An 18,691-nucleotide genomic window follows, 5' to 3' on the forward strand; every position below is an offset into this window, starting at 1 on the left:
GAAGATGGAGGGCACAAGGAGAAGGGGACGACAGAGGACGAGATGGTTGGATAGTGTTCTCGAAGCTACCAGCATGAGTTTGACCAAACTGCAGGAGACAGTGGAAGACAGGAGTGCTTGGTGTGCTCTGGTCCATGGGGTCACGAAGAGTCGGACACGACTAAACGACTAAACAACATAGTTTAGAAGCATAACTGTTGGTGAACAGGCCAATTTATGTGTTTCCAGCTTATCTGTTAGGTGGGCAAGATAAATATGCAATTGTGAGGACCTTCCCTAAGAAAGAATGCTGTGTCTTCCCAGAGAAGAGTCGGAATCTTCAGTTTGTTTTTATGCGTTTTTATTCTTATTTAGGCCTCACATAACTTTATTCAGTTGTGCACGGATTCCTTCCCTTTCTAACGTTTTGCCTTTTAGCTTCTGTTTAAGAGAGGATCCGTTCCTCGCTCTCCGACCCCTTCGCATTTTTATTTAGCTCGTTTCTTCCGCGAACTCGTCTGGGCCTCGGACTGGCGGCCCTTACTCTGCCCCGGACTCTTCACGAGGCCAAACTTTGCTTTTCGCCCCGCGACAGACAGTTGAGGGCCGGTGAGGAAGAAACCTCCTGCCGAGCTTGTCCGCGGCCCTGGGCGGCCTCTCCGCGCCTTCGCCTCCGGCCGGTGAACGCGACCCTCCTGCGGCCCCGGCCGGGCCCTGCGGCGGCCTCCCTTCTCCCTCAGAACGAGCCGCACGGCGCTGGCTCGGGCCTACCCTCTTCCCGCCTTTCCTAGGCCGCGCTGCCTTTCGCCTTTCGGGAGGAAGGGGGCGAGAGAGAGGCCTCCGCCGCCTGGGCAGGTGCTGGGCAGCTCCCGCCCTCCGGCCTGAAGGAAGCCGAGGCTCCTCAGAGGCGTTTCTGGGAAGGGCCCTGCCGGGGCAACGAGAGGACGCGGGGGCAACCGAGCCGGCCGCCGGCCATGTAAACAAGCGCAGCCCTCGCTGCGGGGCTCAGGCAGGCAGGCAACCTGCGTGCGCGGCGGAAGGCAGGCGGGCGGGCTCGCTCTCCCCTTGGCGGCCTCAGTAAGTAGAGCGAGGAACCCGGGAGGAGGAGGGCAGCGTGCATGTGTGGATGCGTGGACGCGTGTGTGCTCGTCGCCCTGCTCCGAAGTTCTCTCTGGCGGCGACTTCATCCTCCTCCTCCTCCTCCTCCTTCTGAAAGTCGTACCTGCCGCTCATCCAGCTCCTCACCTGGAGGAGGAAAAGCGGCAGGCAAAACTGTTCGCCTAACTTTGGGGTCGTTGGGTCTCTCCGTCTCGCGGCAGTGAGAAAACTTTGCTAAAAAGTTGAATGATCGGCTGGGCCTCTCTCTGGTTTCGTGTTGAAAATTAGTTTCATTCTGGTGCGCTCCTGCTGTAATAGGGAATTCGGGGGAAAAGAATAATAATAATAATAATAAAGATGCATGTTCTAAAAATTAATGGTTGGAAAGGTATTGTGTCAAAAAGGCACGCACACACACGGAGGTTTTGGTAGATGTAAATAAAACTTTTTGCTGATTAAGACACCCCCCCCCCCCACAAATTTTTCACTGCTATCCCTAGTCTCAAGGAGAGTAAGAAATAGATTGTGAGTATAGTTCAGTGTTTTTGTGTTGGAAGTTATGACAAATGTAAAGGGCGCAAAGTGTTTTAGACGCTTGCTGTGCATTTCTAAGGCTTTTTGTAGTCTCTCGAACTCTGCCCCATTATTTTAGGCTCCGGTTTAAGCTCCTGTTCCTGGAAATGTCTTTACACAAGCAAAAGCTCTATCTAAGGGACTGTGGAGAGAGGTAGAAGTATTTGCATGGCTAGAGATGGCATACATAAGGGCATGGGCGAATGCGTTTTTGAAACACAACTCTCCTCCTTGGGGTTTAGGAGATGTCAGGCGCAGTTTCTTTGGAGGTATATTTTAGTAATAATAAAATTCAAATGAGCAGTAACATACTCAAAGTTATTTGTGTGTTTTAACATTCATTTCTACAAACGAAGACCAGTTTCCTCCTTGGTCAGTCTGTCACACTTACCAGTGTTCAATACTAACTTCATTAATGTTTTTCATAGCACATTAGAGGCACAAAAGAGAAATGTGGTTTTGCAAAATGCATGTTTAAGAGGGATGTTCAGTGGCTCTGTATATGCTATCACAACTCAAACAGGTGCCTTGCAGGTGCTTTTTATTGCCTAAGTCAAATTGTGGCTTTAGCAAGGTGTTCTGAGTTAGAGCAAGGACTCCCTGAAGGCCTTGCTTTTCTCTGTTGATTTGGGTCACCAAAAAAGCAAATTGAAGCAAATGGAAATTGATAAGGGAAATGCCCTGTGAATTGAAGTGCAGGAGAGGAGTAGCTTCTTTTGATGAACAGATCTAGCTTTTCATCGGAGGCAGTTATTTTACCAGGGCTCTCCAATTACTGTACAGTGCTTTTGGGAGATGGATGTTGACATAAATAATTTGTTCCATGTGCTTGTTGCAAGTCCGTCCATTCCCTGGCTTATTGTTCCAGGCACATGTGAAACTGTCAAATGCTTCATATGAACATAACCATGAGTAAGGCTCTTCACTTTATTACACGCTGTTCTATTATCTTAACAATTCAAATAACTGCCAGATTGTTGGGCCCTGCATGGTAATGCTGGAAGCAGTACATGTGCATTTATAGGTTCCCTTGTCAATGGAGTATCTTGATTGATTTGTCAGTGCCTTGTCTCACCTTACGATGAAAACAAGCATTGCTCTATGACAGTGAGGATTCCTTGGCCTTGGTGCAGCAGTTTGGTGGTTGCAAGGATGAAAAGGACTAGCCTCCAGTGTTTGAGATCCATCAGGCCTTTTGGTGCATTGAATACGCTTCAGATGCATAGTGTGGACCTGCTAACCAGTGATGTGAGTAGCATCCCAGGTTAGATAAGAATTGCATCGCTCATATGATGAAGATGGATGTTCTGTCTTAGTAGCTGAGCGCGGGATCTTTCTGTATCCCTGTCAATTGCAAGAGATACTTAGCAAGTGCAGAGTAAGGACCAGCTTCCAGACTTCTTAAAACATTTTAGTTACAGCCTTTAACCGAATCATCACCTACTCATTTTCTTTTCCACCACATGCTTTCCTCCTTCAAGGCACAGCCAGAGTTCATGCTCGGAGAGAAGTGGAAGATGTTGAGGGGCTTTAAATTACTGTTGTTGCTGCTTGCTCCACCTCTTATAAGGTAGAAAACGTGGCTGAAATCCCATGCTGTCAGGTGCCTGCTAAGCTGGATCCAAATGAGTTTGCCGCTGTGACTGCACATTGTCTTTTGTTTTGTTTTGCTTTGTTCTCTTACAGAGTTGCCCTTGCAGGTTTTTATGTCAAGAAAATACTTTCTGTGAATATGGCAAATTGTTTCTACCACAAAGATTGTTTCCTTCCCCCCCCCCCCAGCAGAGCTTGTTAGCTTCAAAGCTCATTCTTGACTCTGACAGAATTTTACTAATTGACAAAATCATTAGAGGTGACTTGGTTCATCTTAACAGCAAGCACTTTTTTTTCTTCTGGGAAAATACAATATTTCAGTGATATTAGCAAATTCCGTAGTTCAGGACAGCAGTATTTTGGGACAGCAAAATATCTTCTTGCAAGTGGGCCCTCTGCAAGATTTCGGGGTGGGGGGGAGGGCACTCAGAGAGCCAGTGTGGTGTAGTGGTTAAGAGCGGTAGTCTCGTACTCTGGGGAACCGGGTTCGTGTCTCCGCTCCTCCACATGCAGCTGCTGGGTGACCTTGGGCTAGTCACACTTCTGTGAAGTCTCTCAGCCCCACTCACCTCACAGAGTGTTTGTTGTGGGGGAGGAAGGGAAAGGAGAATGTTAGCCGCTTTGAGACTCCTTAAAGGGAGTGAAAGGCGGGATATCAAATCCAAACTCTTCTTCTTCTTCAAATTTGGGTGGGAATAACCAAAAAGCCAATACATGTCATTGTGGGTGACTAGCTGTCTTGGTCTAGACTAGTACCCATCAATAAAAAAGCACATGTCTGGAACCTGTAATAGTTTTATTAAAAGACTGCAGATCTTCTCATCAATTGATGGTGTGTACCATCTATATTCTTGCAGGCCCCAAAACCTTCCCTCCATTTTTATTTCCCAGAGCAGTAGTCTGTAGATGCATGCTCTATTCCAATGATCTTGGTGCTCTGCGTCGCTTCTGTTACTAATAACATATATCAAAAACAAGCCCAGTTCCTCCATTTGTTGACTTCCTTAGATTGCTTGCTTAAAAGAGGAAATACTGGTTCATATAACACTAAACCATCCACATTTTTGGATGACTTAGGCTGCATATGCACCATAGATTTAAAACACATTGCTTCTTAAAGGAATCCTGGGAACTGTAGCTTTGTGATGGATAAACTATAGTTCCCAGGAGAAGGGGGTGGGGCAAATGTACTTTAAATGTATGGTTTGGTATGTAGCCCTAACGGCTTGCATGCTCCTCCCTCCTTGAGTCATGCTTGCTTTTAGTTTCAAATAATCTTGGTGTAGTGAGTCCTGGTTAGCAACAAACAGTGGTTACAGTAGTTGCCAGCCAAGCCAGCTTCATGCCATAAAGGTATGGGTAATCAAGCAGGCTTGTTTAGCAACTAATCATTGCTTTTTTTAAACCAAGATTCCTGGCTTGGGCATAAGTAGCAGTGTAGAATCGGAGCATGTACTTCAGTTAGGCTTGCTGAGGCTCATTAATGTGATGCTCAGCTTTGGTTTAGTATAATAATAATAATAATAATAATAATAATAATAATAATAATATATTACTTTTACCCTGCCCATCTGGCTGGGTCTCCCCAGCCACTCTGGGTGGCTTCCAACAGGAGATTAAAAATACATCTAATGTTAGATCTGAACCAGACAGTTTTACAGCTTAAACAACATGGTGTGTGTTTATCCAATTATAGTAGTACCTTGGTTTAAGAAGAGTCCGGTTTAAGAATGATTTGGTTAACAAACTCTGCAAAACCGGAAATAGTGTCTTGGTTTGAGAACTTTACCTCGGTCTAAGAAAGGAATCCGAACGGTGGAAGGGCACCGGTGGCGGGAAAGCGCGCCTCAGTTGAAGAATGGTTTTGGTTTAAGAACGGACTTCCAAAACGTATTAAGTTTGTAAACCGAGATACCACTGTACCGGTTGGTATTATCAATAAGTTACTAGCAGGCCAGTGTTTCTCAGACTTTTTGAGCTCGGTCCCACCCTTCTAAGGTTGATTTAACATCTAGCTTCCCCAACCCAGTAGCAATAATTTGTTCTACACATAAGCATGTTGTGTGCATTCAGCCTGCTGCTATGTGCAAGGATCTATGGGTGGGCTCATGAATCCAACATTGGCGTTAGAAAAAGAGTAGGACAGAGCATCTCTGATCCCTCCTAAATCACACATAGGGAAGTGCCATTAGTACAAAGCAGATGCACTCTGCAAAATGTATTGGGATGGGTCAGACTTCTAGATCCAACATGGATCAGGGAGGACTCTCTGTCAGGGGGCATTTAACCCAGCTAAATCTTGGTGGCGGTTGGGAGGAAGGCTGCACCTGCCTCAGAGTCGGATCCCTCCCTGGAACGTCACAGAATCCACTCCCAAGTGTTCTGTGCCTCCCAAGGAGGCATGGTGCAGTTGGTGATCCGCTAAACTTAGAATAGTTTATTACCAAATATGATTCACAGTCTGCTGCTTTCCTTTATGCTGAATTAATTCATTTCCTATTTATTCTTTTGGGCAACTTTTAGCATATGTCTCCACATGTATGCGTGAAAAACCGGTTCCTCTTTTAAAAGTTGCTATTACGGTAAGCATGTATTTGACTGCTCGTAACAGGAAAAGCATCAAATATATATATATATTGCAATCCTCTTTATAACCAAGTGGGTTAAAGCTTCCTTCCTGGTTACTAGAGCACTTCCTTTGTATCTGCTTATGAAGACAAACAAGAAAAGCGGAACAGCCTACACAAACTACTCTTCATGTTGTGAATGATTGTCATTTTAAAGCAGCCAGACTTAAAATCTGTACAGATGAGTCTTTTCCAGGAGCTCAGTTTCTGCTTTTCAATTGGGGGTAATGTTTTGTTAAATGTTGCGTCCGTGTTTTAAAATGGTGTTTCCTATCAGCTGGCTCTTAGAAAACTAAGAATGCTGTTCAGTAATTTATGCCATCCCAATTTGGGTTGGTTGTGTTCCCATCTTTCTTTTGAAAGCTTTCTGGGGAGTTAAAGTCGGGGAAGGGGTTACCGACAGGTAGGTTTGTGCATTTAAAATCCATTCTGAAAAAAATGCTATTGTTGAGCAACACAGTTCTATATAAGAAAGGGAAACTAAACCAGGGATAGTCTAGGTTGGTTAACTTTCATTTCATTTGATGCAGCAGAATTGAAACAGTAAGGGCATTAGCAGATAAGGTGAAAGACAGAATGTACTTGAGACAAACTGGGGGGGGGGATCCAACCTTCTCTGCTTGTGGCTGCTCCTTGAAAATAATATACTGGACTAGATGGTTTTAGGTCTGATCTTAACTTTGTTGTTGTTGTTGTTTTAAAACCCTCTTGTCTGTGCATTTCGATCTTCTGTGGTGTCTTTTTACCTCTCTTTGACAAGCTATAGTTCCAGTTACAGAAAGGTAGCCGTGTTGGTCTGCCATAGTCAAAACAAAAATTTTTTTTCCTTTCCAGTAGCACCTTAAAGACCAACTAAGTTAGTTCTTCGTATGAGCTTTTGTGTGCATGCATGTGCATGCATGTATCTGAAGAAGTGTGCATGCATGTATCTGAAGAAGTGTGCATGCACACGAAAGCTCATACCAAGAACTAACTTAGTTGGTCTTTAAGGTGCTACTGGAAAGAAATTTTTTTTTTGTTTTGACAAGCTATGTTATTGTTTTGACAATGTTTGTGTTTTATTGTAAATGTAGTCAATATAGAGAGATATACATGGGACAGCTAAATTATTAAGTACATACTTTCTGATCTGCATACTGATTCAATTAGTGAGTAAAGGCATTGTTAAATATTATTGTTATCCAGGAACACGAGGGTGATAATTCAAGAGTGCTTCTAGGGTTTTAGCATATCTAGGAAAGGTTGCCAACTTAAATATTTGGAAAGGTTGTGCTTAATTTCCTATTAAAGAAAACTGACATAAATTGTGGTGTTGATGGGATGGGAAAGAATATTAACATCTCTTATGCAGGGCTGTAAAAATATTTTCAGTTTCCAGGCTTCAGCTTTAGTATTTTAGGAGCCAGAATAAAAACTGTGTGGCTGAGCACAACCAAACCCTGGGGATTTTTATTTTTTTTAACTTTGGGTAATTATCACAGTAGCCTAGCAAACATTATTTGAATGAATGGCTTGCGATTTATAATTTAACATTATTATAAGGGGCATTTTGGGGTGTTTTTTTGAGTGCCGACTGTGTTTTATTTAAGAACCAACCAAGCAGAAAGTCTAAAATTTAAAAAAAAAAGATAACTGAAGCTGCTGAATAGCAGAGAAAATGGTTCCAAGATGAAGTTCTATTCTTGAAGCTAAGCAGGTTTTGGCCTGGTCAATATCTGGATGAGTATCCTGTTCTTCCGTTGTTTACACAGTCTTTCCCTTGATCTGGAATTTCTGTTTTAGTTGCTGTGTGGTGTTGTTAATGAGTTTGTTTTACTGTATATTTTAACAATTTAAATGTTTCTGTAACTTGCATTTATACTTTGCAAATGGCTTAGAAGCCAACATATGAGTTTGTTGATGATATAAATGAAATAGAAAGCATTCACTCAACCAAGAAAGAATCTCTTTAACCTTGAGGTTTAGGGTTCACAGACTCAAATCTGAAGTTTGAAGATCAGTGTAGTGTTGTGGTACAATCTGAAAGCTTTTCCATATGTCATCTGCTGCCGTTATGAGGCAATAGATTATATATAAAAACCCTACTTTGAGTTGGATCTAGACATGCCCTTCTGCAAATTAAAGAGCTCCTTTCATTGACAGAAGGGATTCTGATCCAGTAGATCAGTGGTTTCCAAAGTAGGTGGGGGGCAGTGGGATTACCAGGCACTAGGAAGCAAGTGTGTGTGTGCTGTAAGTAAAAATGACTCTCAGACTTTGAAGAGCTGGTTTCACTGGTTTAAATTCAATTTTGTTGGATAAAATAAATATAAAATTCCACTGGATTTTCAATAAATGTAAAATTAATGTTTACTGTTTGAATTTTATGGGGTTATTATCTTCCCTCGGGGGGGGGGGGGGAGGGTGTTCAAACTGCTGTTTGGAATAATGGTTTTCATAGGAAATTTCATAGGACAGGGGGCATTGAACCAAAAACAGATTGGGACTCCAGTAGAGGCTCCTCTTCAGCTGCCCCTTTCACCAGGGGGCAAAACAAAGACCCAGTTTGGCACTCCCCATGCACATTTGCATACACACACAGGCTGGGAACCTCAAGGGCACCTCTCTGGAGTCTTCATCTGGGGCAGAAAACCTGGCTAGCCCCCACCCCACCTTGTACTACTCCCACCCTATCCCAGATGGTACCCCAGCCCTCTGATATGCTTTCTGAAGGGCATGGGATGGCTGCAGGGGAAGGTGAAATCAGGAAAAGTTGTGTCCTCTGCTGCTAAGAGGAGAAATCCATTAGTGGAACTCCACTTGTGATTAGTGCGGATACAACCCATTCTATCCAGCCTTTTTGGCTGGGTTGCATCCAATTTTTCCTGAACTTAAGCTGTTTTAAATACTATTGAAGGCACTCAAAGGGACTTAAAAATGCTTTAACTTTGGCTGGCTCATGTCTGCTGTCATTTATTTAAACCTGATGGTGATGATTGAATTCAATGAAAATGCAGCAGAAAAAAATTAACTGAAAATTAAGCAGAACTATGCTGATAACGGGACGCGGGTGGCGCTGTGGGTTAAACCACAGAGCCTAGGACTTGCCGACCAGAAGGTCGGCAGTTCGAATCCCTGCGACGGGGTGAGCTCCCGTTGCTCAGTCTCAGCTCCTGCCAACCTAGCAGTTCAAAAACATGTCAAAGTGCAAGTAGATAAATAGGTACCGCTCCAGCGGAAGGTAAACGGCGTTTCCATGCGCTGCTCTGGTTCGCCAGAAGCGGCTTAGTCATGCTGCCCACATGACCCGGAAGCTGTACGCCGGCTCCCTCGGCCAATAAAGCGAGATGAGCGCTGCAACCCCAGAGTCGGTCACGACTGGACTTAATGGTCAGGGGTCCCTTTACCTTTACCTTTTTATGCTGATAACAAAAGACTAAAAATGACCTGCTCTTTTCTCTCGTGTTCCTAGTCTTCCTGTGGTATGGAGTTGGTGAGCAGTGAGCAACCTGTTGTTATGAGAGACGACAACAAACGAAGAAGGAGAAGGATGAAGCCACACTCCACAGCAAGCAACTTGTCTTCAACTGAATTGATATCCATCGAGTTCATTCTACCTACAAGCAACATGCTAATAGATATAGCCAGCAACTGTACAGTAGAGCAGATGAAAGCACAAGTTTGGATGCGAGCAATAGAGAGGAATCAGACCTCGGATTTCTACCATAAATTCACTCCAGATCAATTTGTTCTTCAGTACCAAAAGAAGGGACAGTGGTATGAAATTTATGACAAACATCAAATAATACAGACACTTGACTGTATATTGTATTGGAAAGTGCTACAGAAGAAAGTGGGCAAAATTCATGTGATCCAAAAGCAGAAGCCCACAGAGGACGTTCAGAAGTTTCAAAAGCAACTCAATTATTTGATTGGCTATGATGTTACTGATGTCAGTAATGTTCATGATGACGAGCTGGAATTTGCTCGACGCAGGTTAGTCACTCCACGGACAATTGAAGTAACCTGCAGAGATCCAAAATTGTATTCAATGCACCCTTGGATTACATCCAAACCACTCCCAGACTACTTGCTTAGTAAAATTGTCAATAATAATATTTTAATAAATATACACAGAGGAACAACTAGCCAAAAGATTAAAGTACCTATTGAGGACAGTCCAGATCTCATCCTTCAGAGTTTTTTCACCAAAATGGCAAAGAAGAAATCTTTGATGAATATTCCTGAAGATTACAGCGAGCTGAACTTTGTTCTGAGGGTGAGTGGCAGGGATGAGTATATTGTAGGAGACACACCTCTCAAAAACTTCCACTGGATAAGGCAGTGTCTCAAGAATGAGGATGAAATTCACTTGGTTCTGGATGAGCCACCTGACCCAAACCAGGATGAGGTGCAAAAAGAGGAGTGGCCCTTAGTGGACGACTGCACTGGAGTGTCAGGATACCATGAACAGCTGACAATAGATGGCAAGGATCATGAGAGAGTATTCACTATATCATTATGGGATTGCAACAGGAAATTCAGGGTCAAAATAATTGGCATTGATATCCCTGTGCTTCCAAGAAACACAGACCTTACTGTATTTGTTGAGGCTAATATTCAACATGGGCAGCAGCTCCTTTCACAGAAAAGAACCACAGCTAAACCATTTACTGAAGAAGTCCTGTGGAATACGTGGCTTGAGTTTGATATCAAGATTAAAGACTTGCCCAAAGGGGCACTTCTGACCCTACAGGTATATTGTGGCAAAGCACCAGCTTCGTCTGCAAAGGCTAACCTCCATTTGCATGATTCCCCAAGTTCTGACGCTAAATGCAAAACCCAGCTTCTCTATTATGTAAACATTTTGTTGATAGACCACCGGTCCCTGCTCCGGACTGGTGACTACGTGCTTCATATGTGGAAATTTCCAGGCAAAGGGGAAGAGCAGGGAAGTATAAATGCTGATAAGCTTACTTCAGCCACGAATCCAGATAAGGACAATTCCATGGCTGTCTCCATTGTCCTGGACAAATACTGCCACCCCATAGCCTTGCCCAAGCACAAGATAGCATCTGATCCACAAGCGGACAGGGCCAGAGCTGAAATGCCCAACCAACTGCGCAAACAGCTTGAAGAGATCATAGCCACTGACCTGCTTAATCCACTTACCCCTGAAGACAAAGAGTTACTGTGGCATTTCCGATATGAAAGTATAAAGCACCCAAAGGCATACCCTAAGCTGCTTAGCTCTGTGAAATGGGGACAGCAAGAAATAGTAGCTGAGACATACCAATTATTATCCAAGAGAGATGCTTGGGACCAAAGCGCCTTGGATGTTGGATTGACAATGCAACTTCTAGACTGCAACTTTTCCGATGAAAACGTGAGAGCGATGGCGGTGCAAAAACTGGAGGCTTTAGAAGATGATGATGTTCTTCATTATCTCTTGCAGCTAGTTCAGGTATGATGGATATATTCATTCCATTTTTTCTTTTTAAGGGAACATGAATAGCTTTGGGCAGCATGATGGGCATACATCTGTTGCCTGGTGCACCTGAATGTGTGAACTGATCAGATTGCCTTTCAGGTCCCACTATAAGTTGGAATGAGGAATCTTTTTCAGCTTGAGGTGGACATTCTGTTCTGAACAACCTTCCAGGGGGGACATGCCAACAGTGGGTGGTGCCAGAGGCAAAAGTGGGTGGAGCAGTTAATGTAAATTTCACCTTTATGCCAGCTAATTTCCACACACACTCAAGCAAGAAGCATTATCAGGGTTCAGTGACACATTTCATCCAGGCAGGTTGACTCCTGGACTTGAGGTTCTCCAGTACTAAGTGATACGACTTATCTCATGTCTGCTGTGTCCATTCAGAAGTGCAAGTTTCCAATTGATTTTGCAGCTATCCGTTGCTCAGCATAAATGTATGGAGTAGTCAGTATATCCAAAGTTCTCTTTTTAACCACAGAATCTTTGCCTGTGTAAGAGTAGTAGAACAGCATTCTACCCAACCAATGTGCTTTTGTATAAAAAAGGTAAAGGGACCCCTGACCATTAGGTCCAGTCGTGACCGACTCTGGGATTGCGGCGCTCATCTCGCTTTATTGGCCGAGGGAGCCGGCGTACAGCTTCCGGGTCATGTGGCCAGCATGACTAAGCCGCTTCTGGTGAATCAGAGCAGTGCACGGAAACGCCATTTACCTTCCCGCCGGAGCGGTACCTATTTATCTACTTGCACTTTGACGTGCTTTCAAACTGCTAGGTTGGCAGGAGCTGGGACTGAGCAACAGGAGCTCACCCCGTCATGGGGATTCGAACCTCCGACCTTCTGACCGGCATGTCCTAGGCTCTGTGGTTTAACCCACAGCGCCACCCGCGTCCCACGTGCTTTTGTATACCTATCCCCTATAGGATTCTTGTTTTGCTGTTGGCTTTTCTTTGTATGTCAACCACCTTAGTATATCTTCTTGAAATGAAAGGAAGTATATCAGTTGTTTTAATAATTCCCAAGGGCATAATTTAAAGGAGGGAAATGCTAACTTGTGTTTAGGTCAAAGTAGCCTGTGTTACACTAAAAAATTACAATTCCTCTTGTCAGCTGACAAATGTACCCTTGGTGAAAATGCCCCAATGTGGTAAAATTGCATGTTACATCTTAAAATGAAATGTGTTTCAGAACACAGCAGCTTCCTGACTTGTCTCTGTGCACACGTTTGTAAGGTTCTTTTAACACAAGAACCCTGTGGAGAAAAGTAATTTTGTGTTAGTTTATTATCCCCAAAAAGTAGTCACATGAATTTGTCTATTATCAGGGCTTTGGAGATTATGAAATTGATGGACCAAATGGCTCTTTACTCTCCTATTATAAAAGGCAGAATGGTGAGGAGTGGCATTGCAGTGAGAAGTCGAATAATCCCTCCAATTGCTGATATCATGTGGTCTTGTAACTTTTATTGGCAAATGAAGTTGCTCGATCATAAGAAAATGATGAAAATGCTTTTGAATTTGGTGAGAATTCTACTTTTGACATAATCCTGTCTAACACCCCCCTCCCCAATATTTCATTTAGGCTGCAATCCTAGCCCCACTTACCTGGGAGTAAAGCCTGTTGAATTCAATAGGACCTCCACAGTGGTGAACAACAGATCAAAATGCAGTAGGATAAAAACACATCCAAATTTACTAAACCAAGACAACAATCCATCAGTCAAAACAGCAGGATCGGGGAACTCATCAATTTCTCATCAATTGTGATAAAAAGGGAGAGTCAAGCCAGAAGAATATCATTAATTTTTTTTAATGGCCTTACAAGCTTGGTGGATCAAGGGAATGCTGTGGACATAGTGTATCTTGATTTCAATAAGGCTTTTGACAAAGTCCCCCATGATATTCTTGTGAGAAAGCTGGTTAAATGTGGGTTGAATGAGATAACTGTTAGTTGGATTTGTAGCTAGTTGGCTGACTGAACCCAAAGAGTACTCATTAATGGTTTCTCCTCATCCTGGAAAAAAGTGAAAAGGGGGGCACTGCACGGTTGTCCTGGGCCTGTTGTTGTTCAACGTTTTTATAAACGACTTGAATGAATGAATTGAGGAGATGCTAATTAAATTTGCAGATGACACCAAACTGGGAAGGGGTAGCTAATGCTGCAGAAGACAGAATTGGAATTCAGTATGAGCTTATCAGAGACTTGGACCTAAACTAACAAAATGAAATTTAGTACGGACAAATGTAAGGTTCTGCACTTAGGCAGAATATAAGATGTGTGACACCTGGCTTACTAGTAGTATATGTGAAAAGGATCTAGGGGTCTTAGTGGATCACAAGATTAACATGAGTCAACAGTGTGATGTAGCAGCAAGTAAAAGCCAATGCTATTCTAGGTAGCATCAAGAGAGGTATAGTGTCCAGATCAAGGGAAGTAATAGTACCACTTTATTTTGCCTTGGTCAGACCACACATGGAATACTGTGTCCAGTTCTGGGTGCCACAATTTAAGAAAGATGTTGACAAGCGGGAACGTGTGCAGAGGAGAGCAACTAAGATGATCAAGGATCTAGAAACCAAGCCTTATGAAGAATATTTGAGGGAGTTGGGTATGTTTAGCCTAGAAAAGAGGAGACTAAAAGGAGATATGATAGCCAACTTTGATTATCTGAAGGGCTGTCACATGGAAGATGGAGCAAGCTTGTTTTCTCCTGCTCTAGAGGGTAGGACTCAAACCAATGGCTTCAAGTCACAAGACTAAATGACTAAATGTCAGGAAGAACTTTCTGACAGTCCGAGCTGTTTGTGGAACCAACTCCCTCAGGGGGTTGTGGACTGGCCTTCCTTGGAGGTTTTTAAGCAGAGGTTGGATGGTCATCTGTCATGGATGCTTTAGCTGAGATTCCTGCATGGCAAGGGGTTGGACTAGATGACCCTAGGGAACCCTTCCAGCTCTACGAGTCTATGATTCGCTCCCTCCACAGCTCATGGGACAAATTTGACAGGGGGTGGAGCTGTCCACCTGTCAATCACCTGAAGACACATTGACACCAGGTGATTTTTTATTTTTGCCTGCCGCTTTCAAAGCACTTCCTTGCCCAGTGCTTTGTCAGCCAGCTGACTGGTGGTGCCTGGAAACTTGCTTTTATCTGTCCCACAGTTCAGGTGTAGGGCAGCTTGGCTGAAAGCAACTAAAACATCATTATTTGCTCTGGCATTTCCAGGATGTTAGTTGTTGACAAGGTACTAAGCTGTAGCTTTGCTAGAGCTTTAAGAAGTGGTTGTTTTACTTTCATATTTTTATCTGCTCTTATTCTGTCTTGCCACACTTAGTAAAGGGAAGATGGATTCTGAGTCAAAATGGTCTGCATGTTTAACTTTCTGATTGTGCCTTTAAAAATCAAAGCATAATCAAACCCATAAACAAATTGTATGTGTGTGTATTCTATCCTGATGTGCACCCCACCCCTGGTTATGGTCACCTTAATAATCTTACATTGTATTTGACATTAATGGTATGTAGACCAAAAAAACTGGAACTGGAAAGAAAAGATGTCTTTGTCTCACATACTGCACAGAAATTAAATGAAATCAATCTCCCCTTACTTTTGTTATCTGTTTTTCAGGCTGTGAAATTTGAGCCTTATCATGACAGTGCATTAGCCCGATTTCTTCTAAAACGAGGCTTAAGGGTAAGTATTCTAAACTCCTTCAAGAAAATGAAATGTACAAATACCACCAGAATTAAGACTTTTTAATTGAGAAGATAATCTCATCTTTTAATACGTTCTCTTCCTCCCACTCAATAGAACAAAAGAATAGGACACTTTTTGTTTTGGTTTTTGAGAAGCGAGATTGCACAGTCCATGCACTATCAGCAAAGGTTTGCTGTGATCCTGGAAGCTTATCTGAGAGGCTGTGGAAAAGCCATGCTGCAAGACTTTATGAAGCAGGTTCAAGTAACTGAGCTGTTGCATAAAGTGACAATGGACATGAAGTCAATTTCTGCGGAAAAGCACGACGTCACACCTCAAGGTACTTGCAGATCTTCTAAGCACAATCTCACCTGTATTTTAAGCTTTTATTGTGTGTAATGCAGGGATAGGGAAGCTGTGGCCTTTTGATTTTTCCTGAACTACAAATCCCATCATCCTTTGCTATTTGGCTAGGCGCTTGGGGGCTGATAGGAGGTAGAGTCTCAACAATTTCAGGAAGGCCACCAGCACCATACCTCTGGTGTAATGAAAGGTAACTTGCAAAATTCTGTGGTGCCTTTGCATCCTTGGTAGGCAGTGCAAAATGGAAAGTTGCAAATGGTTCGCTTTTTGTTTTTATACAGCTTACGAAGACCATTTCCCCCCAACCAAGTGTTTCATTCATCTGCTATTTTCAGAACTTTTTATGGTCTGCTCTTTTTAAACCATTGCATTTTTACTGATGGTTTAGTGCTGCCATTCTAGTGTTGTGTGTGTAATGATGTTTTGAAACAATGTATGTTGTTTATTTGTATTTTGTTCTCTTGGATGTTTCTTTGGTTGTCTTAACAGAAAAGCAGGATTAAGAGAATAATAATAGCCGCCACCCCCTCATTTAGAGTAGCATCTTTGTTAGCATTTTCAATTCAGATGAGATGCTAATACTCTGGGGCCACAATAAGTGTTCAATCTTGATTATGACTCCATAAACCAGGCATGTCCAAAGTCCGTTTCAGGGGCCTAATCCGCCCGCCAGTCGGTTTAATATGGCCCCTGTGGCGGTTTATTTCCTAGGGTAAAATCTTCAACTTCAATCCAAAAGAAGCTCAACAACTCCAATCCTAAAAAAAGTTCAACAACTTTGGGGTAAAATCATAAGAAAAGCTCAACAACTTTGGTCGGCCCTTTGTTTGGCCCCCACAGCTCTTCACTACATCAAATCTGGCCCTCTTAGAAAAAAGTTTGGACACCACTGCCATAAACATTAGTGGGGATCCTCCTGTCCGTGGGCCTAAATTAGACCCCCCAAACCACCCTATTTGTCCCATCTGGTCATTTTGGCCAAGCTATGATGACCAGTTGTGCTACTAATTTGGCTAAACCAAAAGAGAGAAAAAAGCTGCAGCCGCCTGCAAAACCCAGGCCTTGTATAGAGATCTGTGTATTGCTTTGAAGTCCCACCAACCAGCTGATTGTTGGGCCTTCAAAGCACCGCACACCTCTCTATGCAAGCACTGATAATAAGCTGATAGTTGAAGTTTTCAAGAGCTGTGCAAGCAGGCTTGCACCCACTCTGTTTAATTTCAGACTGTATGGGACCAAGTTTGTTTCAGACTTTCATATTCTGCTTAATTATTTGCAATTCTAAACATAAAGCAATCCACACAAACTCCTACAGTAAAACGATAAAAAATGATCATAAAATGGATGCTTAAAATGCCTGCTGGAACAATAAAGTCTTAGTCATAAGCCTGAAATTTAGCCTGTTTAATCTCAGTTGGGAAGGAGTTCTGCACAATGCACAGCTTTCTGTGGGTCACCTGATGTTATTGTGACATTAGGTGATTGATGGGTGAGTGGTCCTGCCCAGTAGTCAGTGTTGGCCCACGGAGAGATGAAGTTCTATCGCTTTAGCTGGATCTGATTCTCCAGCACTGCCGGAAAAGTTCTCATTAACCTTAAGATTGGAGGCAAACACATCTTCCATTGGTACAGACTTTTATTATCCACTTCTGGTTAAGAAGTAGGCTGGCTGAGTGTTGCGTACCATGGGACTAGCAATCTCTTGTCCAAGTTGCTGTCCACTGTCTCCTGACTAATGGTTTCTGACTGCAGACCTTTTTGTTTTAATTGTCACTCTTCAGTAATTGCACAGCTCAAACAGAAACTTGAGAAACTACAGGACAGCAAGTTTCCCGAATGCTTTAGAGTTCCATATGACCCTGGTCTGAAAGCAGGAGCACTTGTGGTAAATATTATTTTCTCAAATAATGAACCTGGGTGGTTGAGTTGTGAGCAGGACTGGAGAAGAAAGTAGGGTCCCTGAGAAGCAAGAAGGGGAGGTATCAGCACGATCAGGTGAACCCTAGGATATGCAGACATACAAAACATTGGGTTTTAAAAAAAAATCCCAAAGATGTAAGCAAATGAATGAATAAACCGCTTAGTGAGGACTGAGCATGCTCAGTTGTCTCCAGGAGTCATGGAATGTTGAGAGCCAGCTGGAAAATAAAACCAGGAAAGAGTAGAGCAGGGATGTTAGTCCTTTTTGCAGTGCCCAAGGGCTACATTCAAAATTAGCTAACACTTTGAGGGCTGCATCTCTCTGTGGCACCCTTCCCCCAACACACTTCCACCCTCCCCTTCAGCAAGTTAATGGCAAGAGCAATTTCTCCATTAACTTGCATGGAGAGGAAGGTTTAGGGAAGTTTTTAATGTTTAATGCTGTATTGTGTTTTTAACATTCAGTTGGGAGCCACCCATAGTGGCTGGGGAAACCCAGCCAGATGGGCAGGGTAGAAATAAATAAATTATTATTATTATTATTATTATTATTATTATTATTATTATTATTTTGCCCTGAAAATGGGGGGGGGCAAATCCTCCAACAGGGACCTTGGGCTATGTGTGAAACACCCCCCCCAATATAATTTTGGCAGATAATTTTAAAGACAGTTTTTTTACATTTATGAACTCTGGGGGTATATCCATTATTTCAAAACGACTGTTAGATTTGTTAATCTTTGGACATTGGTTCTGGCTGTAGGAAATATATGAATGTTTATCTTGCAGATAGAAAAGTGTAAAGTAATGGCATCCAAGAAAAAACCGCTTTGGCTAGAATTCAAATGTGCAGATCCCACGTCCTTATCCAATGAAACGATTGGCATCATCTTCAAACATGGAGATGACCTGCGACAGGACATGCTTATTTTACAGGTATTATCTGCATTGTGTTGTGAATTTGCAGGGGAGGAGGTAGGCCTCTACGCAAGATCCTTCTAACCACTGGGTCCAGCAAGTGTTTAAAATATAAGCCAGGCTAATTTCCTGTGTTCAGCTGATTGCCTGGGTGATGGGCCATTAAGAGAACAAAGGAAAGGAGGCTCTGTGCAAGAAAACAAACTGATGGGCCCCCTCCTCCAGCTTGCACTTAGTTACAAGACAAAGCCAGAGTTTAGAGTTTGCATTGGTGTGATCTAGAAGTAAAGCAGCAAGTGGGACAGAGAGTCAGAGCAACATTTGTTTTTTTAAAAAAAGATATTTATTGAAATTTTCAAAAAAATAAAAATAAAAACAAAACATAAAAAAGAAAAAAGACAATACATACAACTTACATTTCTTACTGTCTATGACCAATTTCCGTGACTTTCCCG

The 18,691-nt window shown here is 42.8% G+C and overlaps 1 protein-coding gene across 2 annotated transcripts in view; it reads left to right on the plus strand.

Moving 5' to 3' along the window:
* Positions 1-807: 807 nt before the first annotated feature.
* The window catches only part of PIK3CG (phosphatidylinositol-4,5-bisphosphate 3-kinase catalytic subunit gamma), a 30,208-nt gene continuing 12,324 nt past the window's right edge, over positions 808-18,691 (plus strand). The window contains exons 1-6 of one of the 2 annotated variants that reach the window (XM_053405044.1): positions 808-1,056; positions 9,322-11,313; positions 14,967-15,032; positions 15,150-15,375; positions 17,180-17,283; positions 18,108-18,254. In XM_053405044.1, coding sequence (XP_053261019.1) covers positions 9,334-11,313; positions 14,967-15,032; positions 15,150-15,375; positions 17,180-17,283; positions 18,108-18,254 — 2,523 coding nt within the window. In that variant the 5' untranslated portion in view covers positions 808-1,056; positions 9,322-9,333. Of the gene's footprint in view, positions 1,057-5,147; positions 5,826-9,321; positions 11,314-14,966; positions 15,033-15,149; positions 15,376-17,179; positions 17,284-18,107; positions 18,255-18,691 lie in introns of those variants that run through there. The other variant, XM_053405043.1, reaches the window with a different exon arrangement.

This window comes from Podarcis raffonei, chromosome 10 (genome assembly GCF_027172205.1).
Source record: "Podarcis raffonei isolate rPodRaf1 chromosome 10, rPodRaf1.pri, whole genome shotgun sequence".
Classification (NCBI taxonomy): Eukaryota; Metazoa; Chordata; class Lepidosauria; order Squamata; family Lacertidae; genus Podarcis; species Podarcis raffonei.